General features: G+C 43.7%; 1 protein-coding gene across 1 annotated transcript in view; it reads left to right on the forward strand.

Annotated features, from left to right (window-relative positions):
* ADCY2 (adenylate cyclase 2) overlaps positions 1-23,737 on the forward strand; it is a 434,307-nt gene that overhangs the window by 381,117 nt on the left and 29,453 nt on the right. The window contains exons 19-20 of the mRNA XM_027125298.1: positions 14,457-14,541; positions 19,008-19,166. Of these exons, the coding sequence (XP_026981099.1) occupies positions 14,457-14,541; positions 19,008-19,166 (244 nt within the window). The remainder of the gene's footprint in view (positions 1-14,456; positions 14,542-19,007; positions 19,167-23,737) is intronic.

A 23,737-nucleotide genomic window follows, 5' to 3' on the forward strand; every position in this document is an offset into this window, starting at 1 on the left:
CTGCCAGAAGATGACTATTACTGACATAATAGCATAATACCTCAAAATTAACAAGTGTTCTCTAATAGCAGTTTACAACGAACACCAAAGGAGAGACCTTTGAGTGGCAGCTTGGAATCCCCTCTGATTTCCCCAACCTCGGTGTGTGTGTGATTTAACCATGTGACTTGTGTCAGTGCTAAAACCCATTGAGGTCAATGTTTCCTTTGCCTTTTCTGAGATTCAAGATATTCCACCATGAAAGAACTGATAAAGGTTTTTTCCTCCTATATCTGGCTTGTTATTGCTGACACAACCCTTTCAGATATGAAACTAGGATCCTTAAAAAAAAAAAAAAAGCTAGTCTGAGATGTTGCTTTGAGAATGTACGTCCCTCCCTCCCAAAGCCATAGATGCCCTTCAAGGAAAATGCTGGCTTAACACAAGGCCAGGCAGCACCTCCTGTCCTGATCGAGTTGGTCTGTGCCGTTGAAGTCACACGCTTGGTGCCATCCCTTTTCCGACCTGTTTTTGGTCACTGTTGATGCCGAAAACTCGGCCTCTGTGCACCGGTGTCAAATCAAATCTCGGAGACAGAGTTTTAAGTGAAGTAGAAAAGAATAGCTTTATCGCTTTGCCAGGCAGAGGGGGACACACCGGGCTCCTGTGTGTCCCAACCGGGGATGATTTGGGGAGGAGCTTTATAGCAATAGTTCAAGGGCTGGGTTGCTAATAAGGATCAGGGGTGTGCAGGGTCTGCAGTCCTTTAATCTGGCCTCAGGTGGTCTCCTGATGAGGTTCTCTGGTTCCTGTGATCTGCCCTCAGGGGGTCTCCTCCCTTGTCTCTGCATCCCCTCCCTTCCTGGATTAGCAACTGTTCGAATCTGCCCTTTGGAACTCAGGGAAGTTCATAGAGGCTGGAGTCTATTCCCTACAAACAAGAAATGGGGGACAAAGAAAAGCTTCCGTGCCCAGGAGCCCCACAGGGTCCTGTTTGGTTTCAGCATCTCTGTTTACAGGGGACTGCTGGGCCATCTTCTGAATACACAGTTTGGACTGTGTTGTTGTCCTATATGTGAGTTCACCATGTTTCAGGGGCCTTTTCCAAGCCAAATTTGACATTGATCACAGACAAGCCAACAGGGAGTTTTTTGCCAGCAGAGTCAGCAAAGAAAACAAAAGTATGCACTAGAAAGACTCCAGATCAATGAATAATTCAGAAAAGGATACCAATCTGTAAGATTCATGAGTGCGGAAAGCCAACTTTACAGGAGAAAAAAATAGTCTACTCGAGAGGGTGTGCCATTAAAAATCCATACGAACGGAGGCCAGCAAGGTCCCTGTACTTCACCTGCCATCATGTGACTGTGATCTATCACCTCTTGGTGGAGAAAGCTCAGAAGTGTCTGATATTTAGGAGGTCCAGGAAAATCCATGTCCTAATTCTTTGGCATTTACAACAGTCTTCCATATTCTCTGTGAGTACAAGATGCTTTGCTGAATCAATCAATCACCGATCCCGATTCTGGTCCATGACACCAACTCCCAAAGCCCTCAGCCAGCGCCACTGAGGATGCTTTACAGGTGATGGTGGTGGTGATCGTGATAAACCATTGATATTGCTGGAAGCTGTTTTTGTTTCAAGGACACATTCCCTTCCCTTGACAAAGGCTCGTTACAGAGTCTGAAAGACGTTATCAGATCTTTCCTGCGAGTTCTTTCCTTGCAGAACTGAAGAGTATCAAAGGGTGAATATTATCATTTCACGGTGGACCCAGCCATTATGTTAATTCACCTGAAAGCTAGAAATATGCTTTCTATTCTGAAGATGTGTGGAGGATGGAGAGCTTGAACAGAGGGGTTAACCAGGAGTCCAGCACATTAACCAGCTCTGTGTGGGCACTTAGCCTAATAAAATAAATACTGTGTGGGCTTCCCTGGTGGCTCAGTGGTTGAGAGTCCGCCTGCCGATGCAGGGCACCCGGGTTCCTGCCGCGGTCCGGGAAGATCCCACATGCCATGGAGCGGCTGGGCCCGTGAGCCATGGCCGCTGAGCCTGCGCGTCCGGAGCCTGTGCTCCACAACCAGAGAGGCCGCAAGAGTGAGAGGCCCGCATACCGCAAAATAAATCAATAAATAAATACTTTCTGGGCAGCATATAAAGTGTATACATAAGCAGCAATTATATCGAGTACCCAGCCTCATTCAGAAGCTCTGGATTATTGCTGGTAGAAATGTCTGCATAATTTTAACTTCCTGACCTTAGCAACAGCTCCATACCAAGGATAGCCATGGAGATGCTCCATAGCGATGGAGCCATGAGTCAAGCACCTTCAACATGGTTCTGCATTCTCTGTTTCTTCTGTGTCTCATGGAAAACCCAATGGCTAGAATTCAGCATATTGTAACATTTTGACAGTGTCCCAGCTAGGGATCCGCTGATGATGAGCTCACTGAAAGCCTGGAGGAAGAACTGCAGCATTAATCATGCTCAGGAGGAAGGCAGGAGCAGTGTGCATGCACCTCTGGGAGAGATGGTCCAGAGGTGTTCCTAGGGAGGGTGGAACCACTGCATCTTTCAAACCAGAAAGCGATTAGTGACTAGAGCAAGGTGAGCAGTAGGTGCCCTGAAGTACGTACTGCCACAGGTCAGGGCAACACACACAGAGGTGCCAGGAACAGTTCTCTGGACTGGAGGAATTCTTTGAAAGCATAAAAGCCACAACTACCAGAAACTGCCCTCTGAACGGCTCAAAGGAGTCAGGTGGACATGCCGAGACAGGTTGGAGACGGGCCTGGGTTCAGGAGCTGGGAGGAAGAACACCTGACATTTCTTTAAAGTCTCCTCTTTTAAATGAAAACCGTATTCCAAATCTGTAGTCAAACCCATAATATATCCAAGTTCATACTGAAAAGATTTTAAATTACTTTCAAATTTAATATCTCAGTTTCTCTTCCCCTTCCTAATTCCCCTCCTCCCCTGCAGTGCCATCTCCAGAAAGTATGGAATACACACGTTTGTTTCTCTGTAGCTGACACCACTAGTAGCAGAGCTGGGAGGTAGAGTAAGGAGGTCAGTAATCTGAATTGCCTAAGTTAACAAGAACAACAAAAAAAGGTGTCCTAGGGCTGCTCGAATTCTACCAATCTTTCTTTTCTTCTATAAAAAGCAACCATTAGTGAGCTCCTTTGTTATCTAACCTAAAAAAGAAAATGCCCTGTGATTTTGACCCACTTGTAGGAAGATACTCAGTTTTTAGGCTGTTTTTTGTTTTGTTTGATTTTCGAATGAGCGGAAGAAGGAGACTTCAGAGGGCCTGGGCCCCCAGACTAGATAGGGTACGTACTTCTTATCATCAGCTCTCCAATGTATGAGGCTAAAGCCCAGTGCACAGACCCACGATATCAGATGCACCAACTGCTTCCCATTTAAAATCACTCTTCTCCAAAGGATGAAACCATGACTGCATTAATCAGGGTGCATCTTTTCTCCATAGCAAAAGGCCAGCACTACCTCTCCAGCCCCACTTTTATCATTTCTCCTGACCTGCAGCTGCCGCCAGGGCTCTTTCTTAAACATGAGCTTATCCCTTATTATGTTAGTCGTTTGCAGTCCCAGAATTTGTTTGCAGTCCTTAGCATTTGTGAATAACTCGGAAAAAGCATGAGACTTCGATCCATCTGTCCTTGGATGACACTGGGTCACCTTCTTTGGAAGATTGCATAGGATTTCCGTGCATCTGTGTCCAGCCACAGGAGGAAAAGTGTCTATAAATGAAACCCCTTAGATTTCAAACCAACACAGTTATTTGTCCACTCATTCCTTTGTCTTCACAGCACAGTTTCATTGAATACCCTGTATATTACAGGCCTGACTGCTGGAGTCCAAGCACAAAGAGATGAATAAAATATAGTCTGTGCTCTCAAGAATTTACAAAATCTCCTATTAGAAAATTGTGTCTCACAAGAAGGCCAAAAGGAGACTTGCAGGTTAAGTTCCTATAGCCTACCTAGGGAATGAGTGAACCTGTTGGCTGGAAACTGGTTAAGTGACCCAGAGTTGACTGTGATATTGGAAAGGTCTTGAAGAAGTGTGGAGATCCAAAAAGATAGGGGAGGAGTGTTGTCAACATCATGGCAGAATAAGACATCCCTTATGTTTGTCCCCAACAATAATTTGTAATCTATCCTTGGAGAAAAGTGCCTTTGTAGGAGCTGTGGGACCCAGCACCATATAGGATCCAGAAGGAGTCTCGTCCACCCATGTGTTGGATAGTAGGCATACAGACCTTGATCCTGGCTGTGGACCCTGCAGTGACATGTAATCCAGCTTCAGCAGCTCTTAGCCACGGAGCCCCCTGGAAAACAGTCTTAGCCAGTGACCCATGGAAGAGAGAGACTTTGCAGAAGTCCAGGTTTTCAGAGGAGAAGTTCTAGCACACCATTGGAGAAAAAAACATGAGTTTGGACAAGCTGAAGTGGGTAAGAGAAACAGTCTGACTCTATCCACACCACCCTTCCCCCAAGATGGCACAGCTTAAGTCCAAGAGAGATGTTCTCACTCTATGACTTCTCCTTGTGAGCACCCGGCTTTCCAGCTGTGCAGGATGCTACCAAGCTGGGAGAGGAGCAGATAGGACTCTCAGAGGGCTTTAAGAGAACACAGATGCTACTAACTGCATTACTGCCTTTGTCAAGAAGCCCACCCACAAGCCGCTGGGAACACTTCACCCACAGATCTCCCCAGCTGGCTCATGGGCACCCTCATTGTTCCACATGCCTCATGCACACCCCTACCCTGTGGCCAGCTCCCTGTGCATATTCCCTCCCGATGGCAGCATCGAGAGGGAGCTTGGACCAACGGCTGGTGGGCATGCACAGAAAGCTGACTAAAATCTGAGGGCCAGAGAGAGACCACAAACTTGAGCTTTAGCGAGTTTTGTTTGGGAAAACAAAAGGAAGACTGTCAGCAGTCGGCCTGGTGCATTGTAGGATGGAGAGGAGGCATACAAGCTTAGAATTCTGTCATAAGAGGGAGCAAGAAAGGTGGAGAGATGTATCCACAGAAAATCCCGAAAGCCTCAGAAGCACTAGCAGGGCTGGAGGAAGATATTTATGCCCTGAAGACAGTTAGTAAAGGGTGCAGGAAGTGAGTGCTACTTCATATACGAAGACAGCAATGCAAAACTTTACGGAACATGAAATCAAGGAAGAAAGGAAGAAAGGAACTAAAAAACAGCTAGAAAACAATTCATTATTAAGCCCTTACCTATCAATTTAACTCTAAGTGTAAATGGATTGAATTGTCCATTTAAAAGGCATAGAGTGGCTATACAGATAAAAAAAAACAGGATCCAACTATATGCTGCCTACAAGGAACTCACCTCAGCTTTAAGGACACACATAGGATCAAAGTAAAGGAATGGAAAAAGATATTCCATGCAAGTGGAAACAAAAAGAGAGTAAGGGTAGCTATACTTATATCCGATAAATATACTTTCATCCAAAAACAGTAACAAAAAACAAAGAAAGTCATTATGTATTGACAAAGGGGTCAATTCATCTAGAAGATATAAAAATCATAAATATATATGCATCCAACATCAGAACACCTAAATAAATTAAGCAAATGCTAGTAGATATGATAGGAGAAATAGATGACAATGGACCAATAGTAGAGAACATCAATACATCACATTCAACAATAGATCATCCAGACAGAAAGCCAAATAGGAAACATTGGACTTGAACTAAACTGTTAGGTAAAATGGACCTAATAGACATATTTGGAACACTCCATCTAACAGCAACAGAATACATTCTTCACAAGCACACATGGAACATTCCAGAATAGGTCATATGTTAGGTCATAAAACATGTCTTAGCAAAATTAAGGTTGAAATTATACCATGTATCTTTTCCAATCACAATGGTATGAAATTAGAAATCAGTAACAGTAGGAAAACTGGGAATTTCACAAATATATAGAAATTAAACCACGTACTCCTAAACAATCAATGGTCAAAGAAGAATACAAAAGGAAAAACAAAATATAACTTGAAACAAATGAAAATGGAAACACAAGGTACCAGAACCTATAGTATGCTGCAAAAGCAGTTTTTAAAGGGAAGTTTATAATTACAAATGCCTACATTAAGAAAAAGAAAGATCTCAAATAAAAACCCTAACATTACACCTCAAAGAAATAGAAAAAGAAGAACAAACTAAGCCCAAAGTTAGAAGAAGGAAGGAAATAACAAAGATCAGAGCAGAAATTAATGAAATACAAACTAAGAAGACAATAGAAAAGATCAGTGAAGCTAAGAGCTGCTTTTTGAAAAGATAAACAAAATAAACAAACCTTTAGGTAGACTAACCATAGGGAAAAAAGAGAGAGGACTGGAATAAATAAAATTAGAAATGAAATAGAAGACATTGCAGTTGATACTACCCAAATTCAAAGGACCATAAGAGACTACTATGAAAATTATACACCAACAAATTGGACAACAGAGAAGAAATGGATAACTTCTTGGAAACATACAACCTACCAAGACTGAATGATGAAGAAATAGAAAGTCCTAACAGACCAATAATGAGGAAGGAGATTGAATCAGTAATCAAAATCTCCAACAAAGAGAAGCTCAGGACCATATGATTTCACTAGTGAATTCTACTAAACATTTAAAGAAAAATTAATCCCAATATTTCTCAAACTTTTCCCAAAATTGAAGAGGAGGAAACACTTCCAAACTCACTTTATGAGGCCAGCATTACCCTGATATCAAAGCCTGATACGGACACTAAAAGAAAAAAACAACAAATAACAACAACAAAAAAAAAACACAGACTAATATTCCTGATAAATATAGATGCAAAAATTCTGAACAAAATATTAGCAAGCCAAATTGAACAGCATATTAAAATGATCATGCACAATGATCAAACGGGATCTATCCCTGAGATACAAGGATGGTTCAACACATGCGAACTAATAAGTGTGATACACCACGTTAATAGAATGAAAGATAAAAATCATATGATCTCTTATCTCAATAAATGCAGGAAAAGCATTTGATGAAATACATCTTCTCATGATAAAAACTTTCAACAAATTGGGTATAGAAGGAACACACCTCAGCATGATAAAGTTGCCATATAACAAGTGCATAGCTAATATCATACTCAATAATAAAAGGCTGAAAGCTTTTCCTCTAAAATCAAGACAAGAAAAGGGTGCCTCTCTTGCCACTTTTATTCAACATAGTACTGGAAGTCTTACCCAGAGAAATCAGGCAAGCAAAAGAAATGAAAGGCATACAATTAGAAGGAAGATGAAAACTTGTCTTTGTTTGCAGATGATATGATCTTATGCATAGAGAACCCTAAAGGCTCCACCAAAAAAAAATTGCTAGAACTAATCAAAAAATTCAATTAAGTCACAGCATACAGAATCAACATACAGAAATCAGTTGTGTTTCTATACACTAACAATGAATTATCTGATAAAGAAATAAAGAAAACAATCCCATTCACAATGGCATCAAAAACAAGAAAATATTTAGGAATAAATTACACCAAGGAGGTGAAAGATCTGTATACTGAAAACCATAAGACTTTGATGAAAGTAACTGAAGAAGACACAAGAAAATGGAAAGAAATCCCATGTTCATGGATCAGAAGAATATTGTTAAAATGTTCATACTACCTAAAGCCATCTATAGATTCAATGCAATTCCCATCAAAATTCCATTAGCAGTTTTCACAGAAATAGAACAAACAATTCTAAAATTTGTATAGAACCACAAAAGACCCTGAATAACCAAAGTAATCCTGAGAAAGAAGCATAAAGCTGGAGGTATCACACTCCTGATTTCAAACTACACTGCAAAGCTACAGTAATTAAAACCATATGGTACTGGCAAAAAAAAAATTGACACATAGACAAGTGGAACAGGATACAGAGCCCAGATAACCCCTTGCATATGTGGTAAACTAATATTTGACAAGGGAGCCAATGATACTCAATAAGTAAAGGATAGTCTCTTCAATAAATGGTATTGGGAAAATTAAATACCACATGCAGAAGAATGAGATTGGACCCCTATCTTACACCACTAACAAACATTAATTTGAAATGGATAAGAGACCTGAAACCTTCAAACTCCTAGAAAAAAAGCATAGGGGAAAAAACTCCTTGACATTGATCTTAGCAATGATTTTTTTGGATATGTCACCAAAAGCACAAACAACAAAAGCAAAAATAAGTGAGTGGAACTACATCAAGCTAAAAAACTTCTGAATGGCAAGAGAAACCATCAACGAAATGAAAAAGCAACCTACAGAATGGGAGAAACTACTTGCCAATAATATATCTGATAATGGGCTAATATCCAAAATACATAAAGAACTCATACAACTCAACATAAAAAAATAATCAATTTAAAAGTAGGCAGAGGAACTGAATAGACATTTTCCAAAGAAGACATACAAATGGTCAACAGGACATGAAAAAATGTTCAATATTATTAATAATCGGGGAAGTGTGTATCAAGACCACAGTAAAATGTTGCACACTCCATAGAATGGCTATTATCAAAAAGACAAGAGATGACAAGTTTTGGCAAGGTTGTGGAGAAAAAGGAATAACGGGATATTATTTTCTCAACCATGAGAAAAAAGGAAATCCTGCCACTTGCAACAACATGAATGGACCCTGAGGGCATCATGCTGAGTGAAATAAGCCAGGCAGAGACACACAAATACTGTATGATGTCACTTATATGTGAAATCTAAGAAAGCTGAACTCACAGAAACAGAGAGTAGAACGGTGGTTACCCAGGGCTGGGGAAAGGTGGGAGAAGTGGGGAGATGTTGGTCAAAAGGCACAAGCTTCCTGTTATCAGATGAATACGTTCTGGTGATCTAAGGTACAGCGTGGTGACTAGAGCTAACAATATGGCATTACATACTTGGAAGTTGCTAGAAGAGCAGATCTTAAATGTTCTCACCGCAAAAAGGAGATGGTAATTATGTGAGGTGATGAGGATGTTAGCTAATGCTATAGTGGTAATCATTTCCCAACATGTAAGTGTATCAAATCAGCACATTGTACACCTTAAACTTATACAGTTTATATGTCAATTATGTCTAAATAGAACTGGAACGAAAATAACTGAAAAATATGTCAAAAGACACAAACTGTCTGCAGAGGTCATTCCCACCCCTGACTCAGTTGGTCAAGAAAACTTATTAATGATGCATCTCCAATCATCGGAAAGGAATGGTGTATTTTTTAAATGACTGAGCTGTTTTAGAACTCTCCTGTCTGACAACAGCTCTGGTGGCCATTGCAAACAACCGGATCAGCCGTCAGAAAATAGGTTTGTTCTGATGGCTGCTGAGTCTGAGCAGTGGAATACAGGAATTTTGGCTGAGCTGTCATCCTCACGCTTCATCACCAGCCAGCATCACCTGGCCAGGACCCAGCCACTGCACTGGTGACCTGGAGGAGAGGAGAGCTTGGAAGCAGAGGTCAGCAGGATGCTGTATGCCACTCAACTGAAAGGCCAGGAGGAAATATCAGGAAAGTGGTACTAACACGTGCATCTCAGCAATCCCTTGCCCTTTCTCCAGCCAGACTTAGAGAAAGATTTCCTGACAGGGCAGTTGGCTGTCTTTATTTTTCCCTTTGCATTTTAACCCCAGCGTTTCCTTTCTGGGGTATTTTTGTTTTATTCGGACTGTGTCGTCTTCTGACATTGTAGTTGAGGTCTTGGTCCTGTGCTGAGCAAGGTACAGCAGATTCATCTTGCAGCAGCATCAAGTTGGCCAAAACTTGAGCTTTTTGCATCGCTTGACATTGAAGTTGCCTGAGGATTCAGAGGTTCCTTGTCGGCAAAGCCAGGCGTTTCCTAACTTACTCACAGGGACAGCCAGAAGTAAACAGATTTCATCAGCGGCAGAGCAACAGGGTCTCACGTTAAGAGGGAGGGAAGTAGCCATTGTCTCTTTGTGGGACTTTTCTTTATGAAACGTGGGCCTCAGGGGGTCGGGGTCCCAGAGGTCAGACTACTTTTGATCCCAGTGAATGACCTGGGAAGATCTGATTTTACTCAGTTCGTATATTGTTACCAACACAACGGAAACTAGGTTTCTTGAGGTACTTTTCTTCTTAGTAAATAGAGGCTTATGTCACCTAGAAAATAGAATGTTTTGAAATGTAATTATGTTTGTGTATACATGCCTGGACTGCGTCCTCTCCTGAAAGCAATGAAAATGTCATTTTTATGTCACGGAGCTGTTAGCCTTTAGGTTAGAGACTGGCTCACCAAGCAATTCCATATCCTTTGCCCAATTTGTTAGGTTTCTTTGTTCTCTTGGACTCTGGAAACTTGAGGGCCAGAATGATTGCTCCATCAACAGCCTCAGGGTGAGGGTCAGCTGTAAATGAGTGTGTGGCTACAGGCACATTTGGGTGTCTGTGCCTCCAGAACCCATTTTTAAGTATAAAAAATAGCCTATCTGGTCACATTTTGGCTAAAACTGTCAAGTTAAAAACCATAGAGTTAGAAACCTTCTCAGTTATATTAGCTCTGTCTTCTGTACTTCATAACAGAGTGATAGCACAGCCCTAACATGTGAAAGTCCAAAGTGGATTTCATCCCTAAAACTTAAAGGGAAGGGAGAGAGAGAGAGAGAGAGACCTCAGACTAAGTTGCTGTCAGTTTTATATAATGGCTGATACAATTGTTAATGTGTCAATTGTGTCACTTAAAAGAAGACATGCTGAGGTCCTAAGCCCCAGTAGCTGAGAATGTGACCTTATTTGGAAATAGGGTCATTGCACATGTAATTAGTTCAGATCAAGTCCTGCTGGCGTGGGGTGGGCCCTGATCCAATATGACTGGTGTCCTTGTAAGAAGATGGCCATGTGGAGACAGAGACACATGGGGGGAGGGGAGCGGGCACCAGGTGATGATGAAGACAGACATTGGAGTGATACAGTGGCCAGCCGACCACCAAAGCCAGGACGGGGCAAGGAGGGATTTCTCTGCAGGTTTCAGAGGGAGCACAGCCCTGCCGGCACCTTGATTTCAGACTTCTGGCCTCCAGAACTATGCGCTGATAAATTTCTGTTGTTTTAAGCCACCCAGTTTGTGGCACTTTGTTTCAGCAGTCCTGGGAGTTAAGAGTTTGGAATTAGCAGATATAAACTACTGTATATAAAATAAACAAGGTCCTACTATATAGCAAAGTATCTTGTGTAACATATAATGGAAAAGATTGAGAAAGAATATATATATATATATATATATATATATATATATATATATATATATATATATATATATGTGTGTGTGTGTATAACTGAATCATTTTACTGTGCACCTGAAACCAACACAGCATTGCAAATCAACTACACTTCAAAAAAAAGAAAAAGAAAAGTCCTGGGAAACTGATATGATCAACACAACTGACTAGACTCTGCCAGAAGACATCTTGGAATTTTATTCTCTCTGTCCCGATGTCCTCCCCATACTACCCACTCCTTTTCCTCCCAGCCTCTCTCGCATACACACAAAGAGCAAGGAACCCAGGAATGGATCTGTGGGTGGAGAAATTCATCCTTCAAGCTTCAGGAGCCCACCAGCCATGGCCAGTGAGGGGCCCACGTGGGAGAGATGGACTCCAATTGGAATCAGCAGTTCTTTGGGGCTGGATGAATAAAAGAAGTTTTTGAGAAATCTAAATGAAAGTGAAGACAGCAGGTTACAGTTCTCCCTAGTTGACAGAGAACGTCAGAAGGACAAAAGGCATCTGTGGACTGGTACCCAAGTCTATCCTACAGGCTGTGCTGTGTGTCATTATTTCTGAGGTCTGTTTAGTTCTGTACTTTGCAGTGCACTGCCCGGTCCAGCAATGAGAGCCGTTCCTAGTCTTGCTTCCCCCAAGTCCCCACCTCCACCCACCACTATTCCTCACTAAGGCTCAAGAACTGGCAGATAGGTAGAGGTCATTTCCACCCCTAAACCTATGTTTAAATGCATTAGCGTGAGGAGTCCCAGAAAAGGATTTTTCCCTCTACGTTGCTTGCATGTATTTTCTGTGTGATTATCTGAAAACTCAGCCAGCCCCTGAACTGCATAAAGAGGGTCTTACCTCCCACTCTCCATCAGTGAGAGGGACAGGAGATGGCTTTGTATATTTGGGGCATCTGGTCCCTTACCTGGGGATGCACGTGGGACCTGAGTTCTGATTGGTTGCGTTGATGAAGCTACTGTAAGATCCTGACCTTGGAGTTAACATTTTACTCTCAGTTTACATTTATAGGGTGATGGGTAAAAGGGAGGGATGTCATAGCAGTTTTCTAGGATTCCTGGAATGGTAAAGTAATAGGATGTTCACAAAGCAACATGAAAATTAAAAACAGCCTGCACCAGCTTCTTACGCGCTGTTGTCTATGTTGTACCACTTTTTTTTTTTTTTTTTTTTTTAGCTATGCCGTGCAGCTTGTGAGATCTTAGTTCCCCAACCAAGGATCGAACCCGGGCCCTGGCAGGGAAGGCTCGGAGTCTTAACCACTGGACTGCCAGAGAATTCCCTGTACCAGTTTTATTAACTGGTCAATATCCTGTCAGTGTAGTCAGTATGGGGGGAAATGAGTTTAAAAGTCACTGGGGACTCCCCCCGGAGGTCCAGTGGTTAAGACTCCGTGCTTCCACTGCAGGGGGCATGGGTTCGATCCCTAGTCGGGGAACTAAGATCCTACATGCCGCACATGGTGTGGCCAAAAAAAGTCCCTAAAAGTCACTGGAGTTTGCACTGCTTATAAACATCTGCTCCCTGCAGTGACTTCAACTGTGCTATTAGACACAGCTGCCACGGGCTCAAAAAGGAACTTCATTTCTTAAAATCACTACTACTGAGACAGGAAAGTGACACTTGTCAGCTCACTTCATTCCCAGAGAGAAACTGGTAACCTCCTTATGGCTGTTGAGCTCAGATTTGTTCCAGCCACAGTTGGCTTGGTAGGAGGAAAGAGCCCTGAGTACAAGCATAGCCTTTCTGGAGAGTTCTCTGAGGTCCTAAGCCCTTCAGCCACTGGGACTGGAGATTCTCTCTCCTAATTTCCGCAGGAATCTGCCTTTCTTTTGCACATGGATCTGTCACTCTGTTAATGAAATCCACCAACCTGCATTTTCTTATCTTTTTCTCTACCTTCCTCGCTCCATCCTCTTGTTTATCACTGTGTAGTTAATACGAAAAATCATGAGTACCATTTATGAAGCGCTTCCTGTATGTCAGGCTCTATGCCAGGTACATAAATATTTGACCTAGTGACCAAGACAGCCAGTAAGATGGGCACTGGCACCCCCTTTGGCTGATGGGGACAGTAAGGTTTGGAGGGGCTTATCCTAGGCCCCAAGCTCACTAGAGCAGGGGAGTCATGATTCCAACCAGGGTTACTTACTCCAAAGCCCACCTGCGCTCTTTAGTTCTTTATCCATTTCTCTTATTATCTCCTCAGTCCTCGAACCTTCTATGGAGAAACAGGAAAATCTCAAAGCATATTCAACTCCCAAGCAGAAACTGATGACTTGATATTTATACTTGATTAAATACAAGCTATGCTGCTTATGTGACATGGCAGCCAAGCATAATCAACTTCTCAAGTCTCATTTACAGTTATAGGTGTGAAATAATCATTTGTCAGCTCTGCAGGATTACCCTGGGGAATCAAAGCGATTTCTCCTTGTATGCTGTACAAGAACCAAAATCAGAACCTTTAAGTTGACACGTAAAATTGACCACCACACCTGCTAACTAGGATGTGTGGGTGGTCATTGCCTAGAAGGTCATGGTGAGGATGCAGGGCCCAGCCAGCACAGCGAGAGCTTGGTGGGGCAGTGGGCCAAGGGTTTCCATCTGTCTTATGTCTTTGTGATACAAAACCCCATGAAAGGAGGGCCTGCCAGAAAGTTATATGAAAGTATATTATTCATATGTCAGAGTAGCTTATAGAAATAAAGTTCCCTACTTCATTTTTATATCTCCCATGATTATTAATTTCTAGCATACTGTCTCATTCTGCAAATAATTACTAAAAAATACAAGTCATATATCCAATTATCCATATTGATCCCAGAAATATAAAGAAAATATTATTAATATTCTGCTATTCATTTTATATTCGCTAGAGTTTGGTATAAAGTAAGAAATCTATATTCATTTGGAAGATTTTTTTCTTTTACAGAGCTCTTGAAATAAGGATTATTTTGCTTTCTTTTGATGCAATCTGGGCTTGCAAATATATTTGAAGTATGTGTTTGTGTGTGTGTGTGTGTGTGTGTGTGGTTGGTGTAGAATGCCGACAAGCACTAGAGATTCTGAAACTTGTTCATGCACGAATTCTACGTCCTGTGTGTATGTTGTTTCGTTATATCGTTTTCATCTGTTTGTTTGTTTTTTAATAGACCAGGCATTTGGAAAGACCTAAAGACCATGGGCTCAGTGTCTCTCTTCATATTTTTCATCACACTGCTTGTTCTGGGCAGACAGGTAAGAAGTCTGTTACTTCTGTAACTTCTCTAAAGTGCTGTATTAATAAGACTTTGCTGACGTGCATTGCCATTGCTTTCATGCAAACAAATGTTGAAGCATCAGAATCATCTTATCACTTAAGAGAAAAGTAGGTAGCACAGGTGTGTATGCTTGGCTATAGACACAAGAAAAAGGCCTCTCATTTTTTTCTTTTTTCCCTAAGAGGCAAATTTTGTGAACAGTAGAAGTGTGAATCAATGAATTTCCTGTTAAGTCTCAAAATAAATGTGTAGGTTTCTGTAAGCCTACAATGTATTCCCTCAATAGCTGCCACTAATTGGAAAAAAAAGTCCCCTTGCCTGGGGTTTTCATCTGCATTTCAAAACATATAGCTTCTTTTTCTTTTAAGTGGGCATTAAATATCCCTGCTGTCACTTGCAATTATCCCTAGAAATATGGTCTCTTGTTCAAAAATTTTATTTTGTGATGCAAATGAAACATCCTCCTCGGGCTCTGTGCCCGCTTCTGGCCTCCCCGTGGAGCCTGTAGGTGCAGGACTTTTAAGGGCAATATTCTTTCTCTGCCTGCAAACAAGGACAATCACCCAAAGACTAAAGACTCATCCCACACCAGGTAGCTCTGCCTCAACCAAAGTTTGTTTTAAGTTCTTTGATGGATAGCATGAAACAAAGAAGTGATTTATGTGGAGATAACCAGGGAAGAGACAATGCCAATTAAATTATATACACATCTCTAAACAGTTATCTGAGAGGCAAACTATCAGCTGGGGAGTTTGGGTCTGCCTTCCCTTTCTCACCAGGAGGAAGCTGCTAATAATTGCACAGTCAGAGCAGAGACCAGATCTGTGACAGTCAGTCCAGCACCCGGGAATGCCATCCATCCTCTTCCATCTTCCTGGGGAAGTGCAAGGGGCATCCTTCCCTGGAGCTCACAGTGCAGCTCTCACCAATCTCCCTAGAGCTACGCTGTGGTCCTGATACAGAGCTCAGAACACCCCGGTCCCCCCATCACCCTCCCCACCTCTGTCCCCGGCACATGCTAGGTTCTGCATTCTTAGGCAGTTTCTCCTACTAGAATGATCACTCAGATTGCTTCACAGCAATATATTTTAATTACCTAGAATCAAATTGAATTCTCCCAACTTTTTTTATTGATCACTGAGATAATATACAGGCAATACCACTACACAAATGTTGTCGAATCCCTGCTCACTGATCAGTTACTCCCTAAATGATTTAAATAAATTATCAAAAGTATGCAGTATTATGGCCAGGCATTCATTTAACATGATAGGGCTGGTACCGGTTTCCTTTTGTGTCACTAGTGTAATGATAAGTAATATGTACATCTGGAGGCCTAAAGAGTAGTAATCCCTGCAGGATTAATTGTGTTCACAGTTACTCTTTAACTAGAACCAAGGATATACAGAGGTGAGCCGGAAGGCTGACCGTCAGTCTAAAATCATTCAGTGAATGATTTACTGAGGTCCCAAGTCTTCTGGGATAACAAGAACTGAGAAGTCTGTGATATAGTGCCTCTGCACACCCTTCCGGAAATACAACTGTATTATAAACAAATGTCTGATATTTGAAATAAGGTTGTCAAGTGTTGTAAGAATCCATGGCCTCAGAGTTACCTCTTTTCTGAATATGTTTTAAATAATAGCACAGACTTTTTGCAACTTATTTTTGTTATCATTTGTCCTAATGGCTCCCCTGACCCATGACCATCATTTTTGAAACGATGGCAATGTACTTGCTTTCTAAGAAAATGACTATACTAAATATTGCTCTAGGCATCTCAGAAACCTTAGTGAAAACATAACACATCCTAGACAAGAGCGACAGTACAGTACCACTCTCTGTACTGAAATCTAGTTTGTGACAGAAACGCAAGCCAACTCAAGGGCCTCTTTTGACAGAGAAAGATCCCCTGTATTTCACCCAGGTTTAAAGGGCAGCCCCCTGCCATCAAGGGTCTGCATCCTAGGTGGGCTCATTCAGAGTATGGAACCGGGCAGCGGCAACCTAGTGCCTGAGAGTGAGGCCGAGGTCCTTGTGCGCGAGAGTTGAGGATCCCAGAGAAAGTGGAATCACATGCTGCCTGCACCCCTGCCCAGAGACCACTTCTGTCCACACAGAAAGGTGTAAGCCCAGTTCCTCAGGTACTTTTCGGAAGTAGACAAAGCACGAGACGCCCTCGAGGCTGTGGTAGGACGTGAAACACAGCAGTCAGGGTTGCTGGGGTCCCAGACGCAGCCTGGACACCCTCTCAAGACTCTTCCTGTTCTCTCTCCCATCACGCCAGAGCTCATGATTCCACATCTGAGTGGAATCTGGGCCCCTAAGCATTTGGGGAGTAGCCCCAGATGGAATCTGAGAGATGGGAGGTGATGTGAGGACTGGAGGTCATGGAGCAGGGCTGCTGTTTTAGTTGAAGTGTCACAAAGTCCTTAGAGCGCTTTCGCGCCCTGAGTCAGGGTCCCGGAGGAAGCAGCTCTCCCCACCCCTGGCTGGATCTCCTCACGCGGCCTCCCTGGGTCTCTGTGTCAAGTCTCCCTCTCTTTTCTCCTGTAAGGACATCAGTCATTGGATTTACAGCCCACCCTAAATCCAGGATGATCCTTAAGTTCATTACATCTGCCGAGACCCTATTTTCAGAGATGTCACAGACACAGATACCGGGGTTCGGACTTGGAACGATCTTTTTGGTGACATGATTAAGTCCATTACAACTGGTTTGGGATAAAAACATTTGTCTTCCTTTGGGGGACTGCACATGAGTTTTTAAGGCCCTTGCGCCTCAAGGCAAGGGTTCTGCAGCAGACTGCACTGGTTGGGGAGGTGAGGGGGAAAGATTTCAGAAGGTCACTCTCAGTCCAGTGTAGCTGGTCCCAAAGGGCTCCAATTCCTTTAGTAGGAGACTTAAAGGATGCTTGCACGTGGTGCAGTAGCAGTCCCGCAGAAAACCTGAGCGACTCTTCACGAGCCTTACGAAAACCTTTCAAACGTCCACGAACTGGGCTTGCTGCCTGCCTCAACTGGCTCCACGGCTTCATCTCATGTTTCACTTTTATCTGATCTTCGGTGTATACCTGTGTCTTCTCGAGGCCACCACCGTAGATTGCTTCTGTTATTTTAGTTTAATACCGGCCACACCACTAGTTTATCCCCCCACAAAATATCTAAATAAATAATCTGTTCCCCAAGGGAGAGGACTTTTCCAGTACGTGCATAGCATGATTTCTATAAACACAGAATGTGGAAAATGTGTCCGTAATGTAAAACTTTAATATAAGCAAACTTTTAAACTATCTCTTTTGTAATCTTTTAAAAAAAAATGTCTTGTTATATGAGCTAAAAATAAGTGCCTCCCCAGAGGAGGCGGAGTAGTTTTTGAATATGTCATACCTAGTTTGAAGCAAACCTAATTTCAGTGAATGAGCATTGTGCTTTCAGGTTTCAAACGGTGAATTATTTTTTGAAATTGCAGTCTGTGCATGAGAGGCCATTTACGTGTGTTTTGTTTTGCTTCGTGCTGTCATGGGTATAGCTAAGCAAACCAATACAACATACTCCCTCCATTTAGTTCTTCTTTGCGTGTATTTGTCAATAATTACTATCTGTGCTGAAATACACTCTCTCTATTAGGCCCTTCTGTTACAGGAAGATTCATTCCAGGCTATTTCATTATATTAAATTATATACATCAGAGCAGATACAAAATGATGACAAGCCAAAGAGACCCTGTGACAGTAAACGGGCCTGTTTCTACAATGTTAATAACAGCTGATTTTTAAAAACATTGAATTTTAATACATTATAAAGCATGAACACATATGTTTTTTACTAGCAGGCACCATCTTAATTAAATTATATCAAAATGAACTTTTGTCTAAATATAATGTCATTCTCTCAGTACAGTGCAATCCCAAATGAAAAAACACATACTTTTCAATGTATACTTAATTACATAATTTGTGGTAGAGGAAAACTGATTTTCAGCTGTTAAAGGCAAACTGCCACAAATGAACACTATTATTTTTTAAATGCAAATCATGAAACAATGCACTCTCTCTACTAAAATATTTTCCATTTTTCTTTTATTCATTATTTATATTCTATCACAGCTCTTTTCAAAAAATAATTCAAGCCACCATTTATTAACATGACTATGTAAGAAGCTTTCATGTCATTTTTGTCTTTCAAGGCTTCAGTATAGCTATTTTCTCTGTTTCTGAGGCTGGTTCTTTCCCAAATTTGCATTTTTGGAAATCCATGTTGGAGGGTGAAATGAGAGACATTTGGGGGCAACTGAGGGCTTGGTAGGGAGGGTGACAATTCCGTTTGGGGGGGGTTCTTTTTTAGGTTTGTTTCATTCTTTTTATTTTCTCTTTAAAACCTCCACTCTCTGGCAGGACAAGATGCCTATTGTTTCTTTACCTCTGTGTCCTCTTGTAACAGAATGAATATTACTGTAGGTTAGACTTCTTATGGAAGAACAAGTTCAAAAAAGAGCGAGAGGAGATAGAAACCATGGAGAACTTGAACCGCGTGCTGCTGGAGAACGTGCTCCCTGCACACGTGGCTGAGCACTTCCTGGCCAGGAGCCTGAAGAATGAGGTCAGAGAGACTGGGCTGAAGGGCAGAGGCTGGGCTGGTGGAGAGAGGCGGGGCCAATGGGGAGAGGCGGGGCTGGTGGAGAGAGGCGGGGCCGATGGGGAGAGGCTGGGCTGACGGGAAGAGGTGGGGTTGATGGGGAGAGGCTGGGCTGATGGGGAGAGGTGGGGCTGATGGGGAGGGGCGGGGCTGGTGAAGAGAGGCGGGGTTGATGGGGAGAGGCGGGGCTTCTGGCCAGGGAAGGGTGTGCGCTGGTGAGGGCCAAAAGCTCCTGGCAGTGATCTAGAGGCCTGTGGCACTTCAAACATGTCAGTGTTCAAAATACTCGACATTGGCCTGAACGTGTCCATTTTCAAGAGTATATTGACTGGCCGTATAGAGATCAACTGAGAATAGTGAGTTAGACTCGCCTATGAACATCTTAGCATGAAGTTGATTCATTCTTCCTAGTTTTTCTTCCCCAATCATGTAAAGTTCTGAACGTACGATATGAGGCACTGGGGTTCCAAATATGCCACAAAAGGGGTCACCACCCTCTGCCTAGTGTGGGAGGACGCTTCCTTACCAGCATGCCATCAAGGCCAAATCAAGAAGCAAAATCACACCATGCATCCCACACTCCACTGTTCCATGGCTCACGACTTCCCTGAGAGCCTTTTAAGGGTCTTAGAATTTCAGAGGTATGAGATAGAATTTAGGAGTTAGCCACACAAGGACAGATCAAAGACTTGAGACCATCCATTTGAATGGATAGAAAAGGGAATTTCGTGGAGCATCTAAAGGAACGGATATTTAACTAGAGTTGGAGAGATTGGCATGTTGTTTCAATGCTGAATTGGCTTATGAAATGAAATGTCATGAATTTTCTTTAATGGAACTAAATTACAAGAGTCAGAAGATGTATCTACAGTGGGACTCTGTTAATTTAAGAAACATGCATTTGAGCACCCGCTGAGTGAATGACCTGTGTTTGGTGCTGTGGAGTTTCAGAGATGTATGAGGTGCAATCCCCGTTCTCAGGAAATGTTCAGTGAGGATTGGGAATGGATGAGGGATCCGGAAACCTGTAGATGGATGAACTCGTTAATAGACAAGCTGAACTTTGATGACACTGACTCACAGAGCAGCCAAGTGAGAAGGCTTGGAACGGTATTTATCTGTAACATAGTTAAAGTTGACGTTGAGAAGAAAGTGCCAGGTGGCGGGCAGGGACTGGACCTTATCACTCTGGTCTTTCTGGAAGCATGCTAGGCATGGTGAGCCAGTCCAGGGGCCCCAGCAGGTCCCACCATTCACTTCTCTATTTCTTCTCCTGGTGTTTTCTGCTTTCAGTAGGTTATTCAGCAACTTATTTACCTCTTGGTCACAGACAGTGAAATCTTTACATCTATTAAAAAGAAACCATCTGTTTTCATTAGCAGTTTAAGAGCTTGTTTGTGTCTATATGTCTAGGTGCTAATTCAGGTTATAAATTCATCTGTTGCCCCTGCCCTGGGTCAGGCTGGTGCTGGGCCTGGTTACAGAGATGAACCGGCCCAGGAGGGGACAGAATCCTATTGTCTCCAAAGGTGCTAACTGCGTAAATGCAGGAGTCCAGAAAGTCCACCACTGTGAGCAAGTGACTTCTGAACCAGAAAAGAAAGTGCTAGAAACTGGCAGAGAGATGAAGGCTGTAGAGGGGGAGAAAAAGACCATTCCAGGCTTCAAGGGGCTACTTCTGTCCAGATGACAGGACGGTGCTTCGTTCAAGACCTTAAGAGGCCCCGGGTTCAGCCCTACAGCACTTGGTGACCTCTTCTGCCCCCTCCTGACGTCTCCCTAGGCCAGACCAGGGGAATCATCTGTTCTCTCTATTCATTCCTGTTTGCTTGACTTATTCTAAGCAGGCCTCTGGACACAGTTGCCCCTTTGGAAATCATAAGGAAAAGCAGATGGGGATGTAGAGTGAAACCCACAGGTGGACAGCATGGGCTTGAACCTTTGTCCCAACATTTTCTGTCATGGTAATGTGAGCTACTTCCCCAGCCTGAGCCCCGTCTCCCCTTGAGTCAAAGGGGAATTGTGCTTTACTTTGCACAATTCTTAGGTAGAGTGTGGGATGTTGCATGTCACACTGAGCATCCGTCCCTCCAGCTGAGGTGGGCATTTGATAGAGCAGGACCCGGAGTCCCACATCCATGCAGGTGGGACATACCTGGTGGGCAGGCAGCACCAAAGCACCAATGGACTCATCCACTTACCGAGTGGCCCTACTGTGTGCCAGGCCAGTGACCCTTCTGCGACTAGCACGTCATGGGTGCTCCCAAGATGGGAGTGACATTTCCCTCCAAGTTTCCTCATCAGTGCTGCGAGTTTCAGAACACACACAGCGTCTTCTACAGCCTTCACCGCCCACGTGGGGTCCGTGAGGAAGGCTGCAGCGTCAGGGCAGCACCACCCGGTGGGCTTGAACCCTGGAACAGGCACCACCTCACTGCGCCGGCAGTTTGGGAACTTTTCGGAGACAAAGTAGGAATCAGCGCGTTTCATTGAAATCAGCTCTGGATTCTGTTGCCTCATTTGTCAGATCAAGAAGGTGAATTCCTTGGGGACCTCGTCCATGGCCACATCACGCCTGTGTGTGCACGTGAACCTGACTTAGGCGCTAAAATGATTTCCCCCGCAGACAGTCAGCACCCATTCCCCAAGCTCCCAGCTTATTCCTTCATTCAGGAAACACACCCCTGACCCAGGCAGCCTCATTTTCCCATAGGAAAATGAACAGGAGCTCAGTTGCAAAGCTTTTCAAACGCTTACTGCCACAAACAGCTCCAAGTTCCCTTCTTGCATATTAGAGGTCTCCGGTTTTCGCTTAGGAACCCCGATACCCTGGACGTCATTAGATTTGCACTTTCTAGCTGCTGACCTCACATTGCTCAGGAGGGTAGAGCGACACACACTGAATCTTACATCGGGGGCATCAGACCGATGAGACCGTCCTTGAAACGATCTCTTCATTCTGCACAACTGTGGGCTGCAGAAGTCTCTGTATTTCATCAGACAACACAGAACTCCCCTGGGCTGTGACTTTCCAGATTTTACTGCCAGTTTTTGCTGGTTAGGTTAAATATTTGGGGAGGGGAGGGAGCTACTCAAGCAGCCACTGTAACTGTTGGAGATTAAAAAATTACAGCGGGCCCCATCGGGCAGCCTGCGGTCAGGGCAGCCTGACGTCTGCTCAGCGGGACAGAGATGCCGCCCAGTCGCTGTTCAAGATCAGACCGGTGGTGAAGGAGAGTCTGTTGCTCTGGTCCTCACAGGGAATCCTGAGTGCAGACGAGAAGCCCCATAAAGGGTCTGAAGGAGAAGGACAGCCCCTAGCCCCCTGCCTAAAGGTTCTGAGGGCTCCCACCATGAGTCTCAGAAAGGACGGTTTTGTTTTTGGGGTTTTTTTCCAAAATGGTTATAACCAGGTTATTACCAAGAGGCTCCTTTGAGTGCATGGCAGACTTCTGCCCCATCCCTCAGACTTCCCGACAGGCTGGATGCCTACCTTCTGTCACAGTCAGCCCTTCCTGTCCCCTGGGCAAAAGAACCCACTTCCCTGACCTGGGGATGTGTCATCCTAAGCTTGTGATCCCAGGCCAGGCAGGCTGAGGTGTTTGACCTCCTCTGTTTAATAGCATGGACATGGTCCAGGCTGCTGGCCCCCCTCACTGTCAGGGCCGTATAGATGCGCCCTGCATGCACGCGCGCGTGCTCTCTCTCTCTCTCCCTCCCTCCCTCCCCCTGTCTCCTTCCCTAATGCTTCTGCGAGGGAAAGTTCTGCCCATCGTCAAACACGCGGATCCTGGAAGAGAATTATTTCTGGAGGATTCCAGACCCAAACTGGGCGTGACAGAGCACAGCCAACGCTGGGATGAGAGGGGTTCCTGGGCCCCGGCCAGCTTTCCTTACCCGCTGGGCCCTGCTTGGCCGTTGAGAGCAAAGCGCTTGTCCCGGGCCTAGCACTTCTTAGCTGTGGGACCTCGGGCTCCACCCTCACAGAGGCTATAACTAATTTCAAAAACGATAACGCATGCAAAACTTTTAGAGCAGTGCCTGGCATTCAGGAAACACTCAATTTTAGGCATCTTTGAAGCAAGTATCGCAAACTTATGCAAAACTTGAGAACACTGCCTCCTGGAACTTATCAATATCTGTCACGGGAGGCGCCTTCCCACAGCTTTTCAGGGCCTGACTAGCGTGGACAGCAAAACTCACGTAATCGCTTTGCGCTGTACCCTCATCTGATGGCCTCACCTCCTTCGCTCCTTCTCTGTGGTGTGGGCTGAGCACTCATGGCTTCTGAATGCAGAGGCTGGACTGGGGTTATTTTTAGAGCATGCGGTAGACAGGAGTGTGGCTTTCAGTCCCACAGTAATGGTTAATGTTCCATGGTTTTCTGGAACATTCCTTGGAAACATGACCTATGACCTTGGCCAGGACCCATGTTCACAAAGAGCCTTTTGATTCTCCTACCCGCCGCATGCACATACAGAGGAAACTCGTTTTCCTTCAGAAATACAGAGTAAAGAATGATTTAATCACAATAA

This window comes from Aethalodelphis obliquidens, unplaced genomic scaffold, assembly GCF_003676395.1.
Source record: "Aethalodelphis obliquidens isolate GAN/ISIS:26980383/991018 unplaced genomic scaffold, ASM367639v1 scaffold29, whole genome shotgun sequence".
Taxonomy (NCBI): Eukaryota; Metazoa; Chordata; class Mammalia; order Artiodactyla; family Delphinidae; genus Aethalodelphis; species Aethalodelphis obliquidens.